General features: G+C 36.3%; 1 protein-coding gene across 1 annotated transcript; it reads right to left on the bottom strand.

The window, feature by feature from the left end:
* Nucleotides 1-378: 378 nt before the first annotated feature.
* LOC103405722 (structural maintenance of chromosomes protein 4) lies at nt 379-9,601 on the bottom strand. The gene is made up of 28 exons (XM_008344751.4): nt 9,212-9,601; nt 8,962-9,051; nt 8,765-8,866; nt 8,365-8,541; nt 8,153-8,283; nt 7,717-7,795; nt 7,487-7,644; nt 7,336-7,411; nt 7,045-7,173; nt 6,832-6,976; nt 6,244-6,374; nt 5,848-6,000; nt 5,562-5,751; nt 4,787-4,920; nt 4,259-4,417; nt 3,721-4,029; nt 3,457-3,633; nt 3,142-3,225; nt 2,853-3,062; nt 2,680-2,769; nt 2,289-2,410; nt 2,061-2,216; nt 1,877-1,984; nt 1,728-1,788; nt 1,251-1,385; nt 1,065-1,152; nt 884-956; nt 379-776 (listed from the first exon to the last, which is right to left on the bottom strand). Exons 1-28 carry the CDS (start codon nt 9,359-9,361, stop codon nt 656-658), a joined length of 3,738 nt encoding a protein of 1,245 aa, XP_008342973.3. The 5' UTR covers nt 9,362-9,601; the 3' UTR covers nt 379-655.
* Nucleotides 9,602-9,976: the final 375 nt, after the last annotated feature.

The following is a 9,976-nucleotide window of genomic DNA, read 5'->3' as shown; positions in this document are numbered from 1 at the left end:
ATTCGTTATCATGTCGACCCGAACACCTGTTAATTTCATGTTGTGTCGCGTCGGGTTATTGGATTGTGTCAAGAATTGCCAAGCCTATGTTTAGTGTACTTTGGTTTAAAGTTTGTAATTTGTAGGATTTGGCTTGTGAGAGTTTAAACACTCTTTTGTAATCTCTGTTTATGGGTCGTAGGCTTTACGCCGAACCACATAAATTTCTTGTGTTCTTTTGAGATTGTTCTGTGCTTTCACATATGACATTGATAATTGGTACTTTGTTAAAATTCACTTTCATTTGCACATAAAAGTACAATAGGTTTTAGATACTAAATCCAATTTTTTTTCTTCAAAACTTCTAAATTTCTATGTTTATGAATCTAAACAAAGCAATTGATGCATGTCAAATTATAAATTTTGAACTTTTGCCCAAATACCAAGTTATTTCTCCCATCAAGTAATATTACAAGTTCATGGTTTTGCTTGTCGAACCACACATCAGTTAATACCAAAAGCAACAGGGCATTGCCAATTGCTTTACATAAGCAACTACTCAAAATACAAATTAGTTTACTATATGCATTGCAAGCGCGCGCTAATTACTAAAGAACGATCACGGCATTGAGCCATCCATTTCCTGACCTCCATGCACGTTGATCTGCAAACTCCGTCAAGCAGCTTTTTCGCATACCACGAAACTCCCTGGATTGATAGTGATGCTCTTTGTGCAGTTATCTGTTTTGTATATCCCAACCAGTCGATCTGCCAACTCAAACATATTGTTCCGAAGGCTGTACCAGACAAGGCGTATAACGTTATATATACTGACAGACTTAAATTCATATAATACCAGCGATTTCTGTTATAATCCACCGGAGCAATCAACGGTTCAACCAACCTTATGATGACAAACTGTGCATCCTTCGTTCGGTCCTTGATATAATGCCCCACGATAGAGACATTCTTGAAGTCTGCAATAACATACGAAACGTAGAAATGAAATTTAGCCAAAAGAACAAAATAGGTAAAATTGATGTGATAAAATTAGAAATTTAGCTCCAGCATTCATCAAAAAGTACCTAGCGCAGCATCGATTTCATCCATCACATAAAGAGGGGTAGGCTTGTAATGGTGCAGGGCAAAAATAAGAGCCAATGAGCTCAAAGTCTGCAAGCAGTAAAACAATCAACATTATACATTTCATGTATATGACGGACAGGTGTTATGGGATCTTTAATGGAAAACAAGGAACACCGGGTCAGCACCTTTTCACCACCAGATAAATTCGCAATATTCTTCCAACTCTTCTTTGGCGGTCTGACGCTGAAAACAACGCCTTCAGAGAAAGGATCCAGGGAGTCCACTAGCTCAAGTTCTGCATCACCTCCCAGCGTGATCATCTGTGTACATATAACAGAAGTAATAAAGATTAGGACCAGGAATATGAGAACCAGTAAGAACAAAACAAAGAAGATTCAAGTGCTGAGCAAAGGAAAGAAACATAAGCCGTATCAGCAGGAAGGTTCATAGCAACGAAACATTTAAGATAAAAATCATAAAATCATAAGCATTAATAAATGATGAAACACCATTTGCTACTAGCTTACAAGTGGCACAAGGTATGCCTGTGTCTATGTAAAGCTTTAAACTGTTGTACAAGCTCAATTGTACACGGCAGCAGCAATAAAATGGAATGTAAAGATTAGAACCCATAAAAAAGATAAAGAGATCAGTTGACAAACCTGATACATTTCCTTTAATTTCAAAGAGATTGCATTGAATCCTGCCATGAATTCGTCCAACCTAAGATCATAAAATATTCAGTGAGTTAAATTTACAGTTTGGTAACATATAGCACAGAAAAAAATATTTAAGAAAAAGGGTGGCATGCCTCTTCTTTCTCCATTCATCATACTGCCTCTTTATGTCATCACGCTGTTGAGTGACAGTGTTAAGATCCTCGACTCGTTCATTATATAATGAGACCTTTCTCCGATACCTATTGCAATAAACAATTAGAAGAACTCTGCTTACAAGTCAAATTAAAAAATCTTTGAAAATGAAGGAAAACATACTCTGCAATTGAATCTAGATTTGGATTCATCTCTTTCAATTGTGCTTCTAATAGTGCTACCATTTCAAGTGCCCTTTTAAGGTCAGAAGGGTTATTAAGAATTTCATCTGCCAAGGTAGCTTGAAGCTTTTCAGGATCCACTAAATCTTTTTGAATTCTGCAAGAAAGATAAAGTATTAGAAATGTTCAATACACCATTTCAAACAAGTATTTTCTGAAATCAACATACTGTTCCATATGCTTTATAAGGGAAGTTTGCAAATCATCAAGCCTTTTCTTGTAACCCTTCCCCTTCAACTCAAGCTCCTTGTATAGCTTCTTCATATCTTGTAATTTAAAGTCAGCGTCAACCTATGATATCACCAAGCCAATCAAGTTGTAAGAACTTTAAAAAGCTTAACAAACAGCAGCATTCCAAGGTAACATAGTATTACTATGCCGAACAAATAGCAGTCGTGGTAAAAGAAGAAGCCAGCATGGAATGTGACCAATTACTGCTAAGTTCCAGTTACCAATTCTAAGGTTGTGCGTACTGATCGTCGGATCAAATTTTTCTAGTATTATGACAATAGTTACCACCACTGAAATTTGAAAATGGTATTAATTTTTCATCATAGTACCTGTGATGCGCGCAGTTCATCCACAGTCCCTTTCATTTGGTTGTAGTCAGATTTTGCTTGACCCAAGATATCTTTATGTTCATCAATCAGCTGCACAAGATATAACCAAATTATATAGAATTTTTTTCAATAATACATCGGCTCATAGAAATAGAGTAATGAAGAAAGTAAACCTTCTGTATTCCCTCGTAGTTTTCCTTAACTACAAATGCCTTCTGTTCTATTTCTTTGAATTTGGAACACACATTTTCCTTCTCCTTATCAAGTCGTTCTTTCTCAGTCTTGGATTCTTCAATCGTCTTTGTCAACTTCTTTATAGTTTTCTGGCCAGTCTCAATCTGGACTTTGCGGCGGTTAATCTCAGTATTGTTTTTATCAATATCCTGACAATTGAATAGCACCTATTAGGACAGTCCTTCCATTATAGTAGCTAGGATGTTTCATAGAGGTGCATATACTTACAGACTGAATCTTATTGACCTTTAGATTCTGTGCTTTTAGTCTTTCGCCACCAGCATTTTCTATATTACTCTGGAGCTCTGAGGCCTACAAACAGAAACAGACAGGAAATGGTCAGATAAAGTGAAAAAAAAATCATTGTGTCAGACAGCATGTGACAATCAATTGTAATTCCAGCCATTCTCATAATTTTTTAATTGAATCACCTGGTAGACCAGAAAACGCAACTACAAACCAAGAAACAATGGCCTGTGTTTTATTGTACAGTTACGATTAGCTGCTACTTTCAGGGACAAAAGTCATAAAGGAGTTCCTCACCTTCTCCTTCAGCTGCTTTGAACCTTGTATAAGTTTATCGATCTCCTTTTCTTCAACAGAAATAAGATGCTTGAGTTCAGCTAGGCGATCAAGCTCATCCTTCTTTGGCTGTGAAGCAGCCTCCAGGGAACCAATTTGTTTCTCAAGATAACAATGTTGTGAATTCAAACTGTCAATCTGTTTCAAGATGAAAACTTTCATTCAAGGAAATTCTTTTCAAATACATAAACCTAGGACAACACATAGTTCCATATGAAGAATCACCTCTTTCTGACTTTTAGCTAATTCCATCTCCAAGCGTGCAACTGCTTTTTCTGAGGCTTGATACCTCCGCACTGCATCGGCAATTTTTTGGCGGATGGTATTTAATGAATCAACCATGGCTGCAAGCTCCTTCTCAGCATTTGCAACAGCTTCTCCTGAAACACTAGTTGCACGAATAGAAGTGCTCATCTTTCCACCACGTGGCTTGCTTCCTCCGCCACTCATAGTACCAGATTTTTCGAATAAAGCACCATCAAGCGTCACCACTCGTCGAAATTCTCTGTTTCCGCCATATGCAATACGTGTTGCCTAAAATTGAAAATAGAGTGCTCTTTAATTGCTTTCAAAACTAAACGGAAATTTAATGGGACACTAAAGCAATCCACAAGAGATCGCAATTGTATCCTTGAGAAAAGGAAATCAGACTCAACAGGCTGACTGCTTGGGACCTTCCGATTGTGGCATTCATACAAACTAATTCTTAATTAGCAAGCCACAATTGAGCTCCTCAACTTCAATATGGAAAATTGATAAATACCTGATCAAGGTCTTTAGCTACAATTGTGTTTCCCAAAGCTGCAAAGAATGCGAGCTTCATTCTCTCATCTTGAACTCTAATTAGATCAAAAAGGCGTGGAACTCCTTCCGGAGTGTTTACATTCTCCTTCAGCTTTGGTAAAAGATCACCTTGCTTTTCCTGAGATATTGAAATACAGCATGAAATAAGAATTTCATAACTCCCCAATACCCACATGCAATGTATTCAACTATGGTTGTACGATCTCCACAGTTGGAGATATATAGTAGGTGCCAAGATGTAACCTCCATTTACTAGAGTAATTAAGTCACCCCAATGCCAAACCAAATGTATATCTAGTACACTTTTAAAAGCTAGCCCAGGACACTTTAAGGACTTCCCATATAACAAAGCTTAAAAATTTAAATGACAATCCGTCCATTTCATTGAAACTGGACTAGAAATCACCTCCCCCCGGTTTAGGCACTTATACAATCCATAAATGTTAGGATTTGGTTTCTGCAGAACACTGTAACATGGGATTAATACCAATATCATGAAAGTTGCAACGCCAAGATTCTCCCTTCGGAGTAGCTCAACACATGCTTGGGCTGCACTAGTTGTTTCCACCACAATATAATCAAGTCCAGCGCAAGCTGTTGATATGGCAACATCATATTTTGCTGCAAAGGCAATTTTTCAAATGGGAAGTTAATTCCAAAGTATAAACTGTGTATGAATATGTGCTTTTGACAACAAATAATAATAAACGATAGGGTTAAACAAAGGATATGCACTTTGGTGTGTTAAACATTGCAGACAGAGAAAACATGAATCGTGACTGTGTGTGCCACTTTTAGCTTGGCACAAGGCACTTCACCAAACAAGAAGTACAAATCTAAACTTTCACATATGATAAAATTAACTATGGATAATGACTCCTTAACCACCTAGTCCATTGATTCAGTTCAGAATTGTGAAGGTTCTTATGTCTTGATTTGGAATGAAATTGTTTGTCTTCCAACTTAAAAATCCTATATTTCATTCTTAAGAAAAAGGGATGTTACCTTATATTGAAATACGGATTTCAATTCATCTAACTTAATAAATTGGGTTTGTGATAATTTGTAAAATACGTATGCTTGTTATTAGTATTAGAAAGTGACCATTTTATAATCGAAATAAATTTAATTAAACTTGGATTTGTTTTATCAATTGTTATTTAAATTAAGATGTAATGACCTTAATATATAAAATACTCTAAACTTGAACAGCAAAAGAGTTACAGCAATTAAAAATTAACCTCAATGAGCAGAACACTCACCATCAATAGCACCTAAATCACCCATCCGGCCATGTATTCCCTGTATTCGGTTGGACTCCTTAGCATGTAAAATTGCTTTTAAAACAGTTCCTTGATTCCTTTCAGAATCTAAAACCGACTTAAGTTCTGCAACCTTCTGTCTTGCAGCTTGTTCAGAAGGAATCAGAGCTTCCTGTTCCCTAATGTATTCCTGCAAAAGACTAAATGTTGTTACCACATCACTTGAGATGAAAAGCAATAATTTAAAAATAAAGAGATCAAACATCTCAATAATGAAAATACAAACCTGTTCCTCTTTACGAGCTTCGATCCCTTCAAGCTTGCTCTTTTCTATTTCACTTTGAACTTTTGCAATGCCTGCGCTTTTTGTTTCAATACTTCCTGATATATCAGCCATCTGCTTTTGAGCATCTTCAAAAGCTGCACGACCAGCTTCGTGCTGAAACAGTAAGAAAAAGTTGAAAATTATCCACATGTTTAAATCCTCCTCACACTAAAACTTATAAGTTCTTCAAGGAGTAGTTCAAAAGAAATATTTTAGTTTTTAGTCACAGGTCACAACACAAATATCTTTTACTATAATAGCAAGAGAAGACACTAAGAATATCTAAAGCAATAATGTCACCATTAGTTTATATTTTATTTCAAAAAAGTGTCAATGCCAATATTATTACAACTTCACCTTTTCATTTAAAAGGTTCTGTTCAGTAGATGCAACTTCAAGTTTCCCCTTGCGCTCGATCAGTTGCTTTTCCCATGGTTCTAATTGAGCACGAACCTTCGTAAGCTCAGAGCGGTATCTTTCAGTTTCCACTGCTTGTAAAAAGAGAAAAGCAAATGAATTGTTAAACAATTAGCAACATATCTGCATCTGTTAGGGGGAAGTGATACCTAACAATGAAAACATTATATAGCAGCCATTGAAACAAGCACATAATCATCCACGTCAACTATAAGATATAAAAAGAATGTAATGGTGCACATAGATGCAAAGCACCTTTTGAATAAATAAAATTATCATATATATAGTATAGGGTTTAGGTTTTGAATAAATAAAATTATTATATATATATAGTATTAGCCAACCCCACTCAGTGGGAAAAGGCTTTGTTGTTGTTGTTGTTTCATCATACATATACTCTGGTCCACCAAATGTTTATCATATTAAGTGCTTCACATAGATTATGTGAAGTTTTTATTCGCAAGAATGTTAAGACAAGTCTAACAAAAAAGTCCCGACATTTGAACAATTGTTATTGAAAGAAATCACCTTTTGAATTTTCTGCAATTCCGTCCAAGACTTTTTCTTCATCCGCTAAGAGTTTTTGCAGTTCTGGAATACTTTTCTCAAGTTCAGGGATCAGATTAGTCGAGTCCTCACACTCCTTCTCAATTTCATTAATCTTTACTGAATCCTGCAGTTGAAGTCAAATGTTTAGTGTATACTTGTTTTCACTTACACAGAATAATGCTTTTCCCCTACCTTTTCAAGTTTATCCTTGAGCTTCTTGATCTTCTGCTTCACATGCTTCAGATCCTCCCGATATTTAACATCCTCCCTTTCAAACTGCTTAAATTCTTCCTTACATTTTCTGAGGTTGTTATCAAGTTCCTGGTTTATTTGTACCAAACAACAGAATCTAGTCATGTTTTGACAAATGACCAAGAAAGTATAAGGATCAATGTACTCCAAATTTCTTCTAACAAACAAGAAATTCAAGTGTCAGTTAGATAAGCTTGGTTTGCAAGAACAGAAAAAGCATGTAAACCAAACCTCTTGTTGTTTCATGTGTTTATTGTGCACAGATTCAAGCTCCTTCAATGCATCATTACTTTCCTGGATCTTCTCCCTGAAATAGTATCCAAGTTCCTCAATGAAAACAAGTTCTGAACCAACTGAATAGTACTAGTATGAGAAAGTTTACCTTTCAGTTTTTAGATTGCCTTCTAAGGTGGACATATTTCCATGTAGATCAACCATTTTTGCACTGGTATCTTCATGAGCCAACTTTGTGGCTTTCTCTTGCCATTTCAAAAGTGACAACTCTTTCAGCATGTAGGCTTCTGCTTCATTCTTCACATCCTGTTTAAATCATTTCAAAATTTCAATGAACCATATCAGGCAATAGTCAACCAATGTGCAAACTATATTTACCTCCAAGCCATCTCTTTCTTTCTCTGCCAACTTGACCATTTGCACCACACCGGACCTTTTTTCATTTAGGGATTCTAACCTATGACAACAGTGAAGATAATCATCCAGTCGTTAGAAATATGAGAATTCCATATCAGACCAAGAATGCTTGTCTGTCCTCTAATGTCTTGGCAGAAAGGTGGAGTAAATATATGTTATCCAGGAACCAAAATTTTCAAAGCCACCCAAGTGTACTCTTTTTTATCTTTTTGTAAAACATCCATGCATGTCAATTTCCATTCTCTAATCTTTAAATTTCTAGTCAGCCAAAAGAAATTTATGTGCTTGCAATTCTACAAGTAGGGTGTAACATGTGTGATTGAAAGGAGAGTGTATGCAGGAGGAGGATTATAACATGTAACTTTTCAGTGAACTAAAACACAGACAAAGTACTCACTCTTTGAACGACTCATCAATCTTTTCAACATATATGTTAGTTCCGATAATGTCTTCAAGGTATTCGAGAAAACCTTCATCATGGGATCCTTGAGCTTTTGGCTTCATAAGTGAAATCTGCTCAACTTCACCCTGATAGTGACAACAAACTCACTCTTAAAACCCCGAGACAAACTTACTCAAAGTTGAAGAGCTGCATGTCAAAAATCAAACCTGAAGAATCAGAAAACGATTGTTGTCCAGGTCAACTCCTTTTCCTTTCAATTTCTTGGTAACTTCCGTGAAATTGCTTGCACGGTCATTAATATAATATTTGGAGGAGTTATCACGAAACGCTACCCTAGTAATTACAAAATCACTTCCTGGAACAGCTTCAAATGTACCATCATCCTGTAACGATTGCAAACAAAGTTTACATACTACTATATTCATTACTAAATACCAGAATAAACCCCAGAATTAAAAAAAAAAAATTCAGGAGAGCCCTGCCGGTCCAGTTAAATTGATTGCTCTTTCTAGAAAACGTTTACCAAAAAATAAAACTCTTGGAACATGAAAGTTTATACCTATCAAGGACAGAGAGCAAACACAAATGAGAAAAGGGTAAAATTACCAAATCAATGATCTCCTGGAAATGAACAGAAACTCCAGCACTATCCAGATTCTGGTGATTAGTGGAGTTGTGAATAAGCTCCGATACTTTGTTAAGTCGCATCTACAATTATACCGCAGATTTAGGCGAAAAGAAAAGTATAACCACAGCCGAAAAACAAATAAATCATATAGAAATCGCACGAACATTCGACATACCTGCTTAGCTCTCTTTCCAAATACAAAGAGCATGGCATCTATCACATTGCTTTTCCCACTCCCATTTGGTCCAACGACTGCAGAAAAGCTCTGGTTTTCCCAATAATTACAATTATTAATAGATAAATCAAATTTTCCGCAAATTAACATTAATAGCATTTCCGTCGGCAACAAGAAAAACCCTACCTTCCAATTTTACAAAATCAAATGAACCTGTGAATGTTCATTAAGCTAATTAGGAAAACCTAACCTTGTGGAAAGGACCGACGCGTTGTTCGCCGGCATAGGACTTGAAGTTCCTCATGACCATTTCTCTGATAAACAGCCTGGGACCCCTGGATGCTCCGGGCCCCGAGTCAGAGCCGTCGGCCATGAACTCGTCCTGCGACTCCAACACCATTTTCTTCCGAGTCAACTCGGTGAAGCTCTTCGTTTCTGCGAAGTGGAAGCGAGATGCTTCTGGGAGAAACTGGATCCTCAGGATTTTCAAGCTCCGCCAGTCCTCACTGGAATGTAAAGCAGTTGGCTTTCACTAAGCCGCGGTTTTGGGTTTGAATTTTTATTTTTGAAAGGAAAATAAAAAAATTATATTTTATTGGGAAAAATTAGAAAATCTGAAATGTGGTTTCGGCGGGAAAGTGAGAGTTGCGAGGGATCTCAATTCTGAAATTGGGAAGTGGGTCGTGACTCGTGGATCGGGCTTCTTCGCGAAAGAGCAGTCCATGTCAACGATGGTACAGTCTTGGCCTGCAAAACAAATTTGGCCTGCCACAACTAGGTTTTATTTGATTGATCATCATTTTTTTTTATACAAGCGATACTGCAGATTAGATCATTTGCATTTAGCCAACGTCATAATTATCTAATTTAGGAAAAAAAATAAAATTTTGTATGTATTAATACTGATATTGTCTCTAAATTAATTACTTTTGACTAGGTGAGATTTTATCAGAAAACAAATATGTGATATTAGGAGTAGAATTTCCCATATATAAATTTGTATATTATTTGGTTA

The sequence above is a fragment of the Malus domestica genome, chromosome 02 (assembly GCF_042453785.1).
Source record: "Malus domestica chromosome 02, GDT2T_hap1".
NCBI lineage: Eukaryota > Viridiplantae > Streptophyta > Magnoliopsida > Rosales > Rosaceae > Malus > Malus domestica.
Note: the sequence above shows the minus strand (reverse complement) of the source record. Positions and strands in the feature narration are given on the sequence as shown.

Excerpts from the sequence above, each read along its gene's own strand:
- LOC103405722 (XM_008344751.4), bottom strand. The coding sequence starts at position 9,361 with ATGGTGTTGGAGTCGCAGGACGAGTTCATGGCCGACGGCTCTGACTCG. Across the intron at positions 7,174-7,335 it reads AACACATGAAACAACAAGAG|GAACTTGATAACAACCTCAG; the intron begins GTTTGGTTTACA and ends CAAATAAACCAG. Across the intron at positions 2,770-2,852 it reads ACTACGAGGGAATACAGAAG|CTGATTGATGAACATAAAGA; the intron begins GTTTACTTTCTT and ends TATCTTGTGCAG.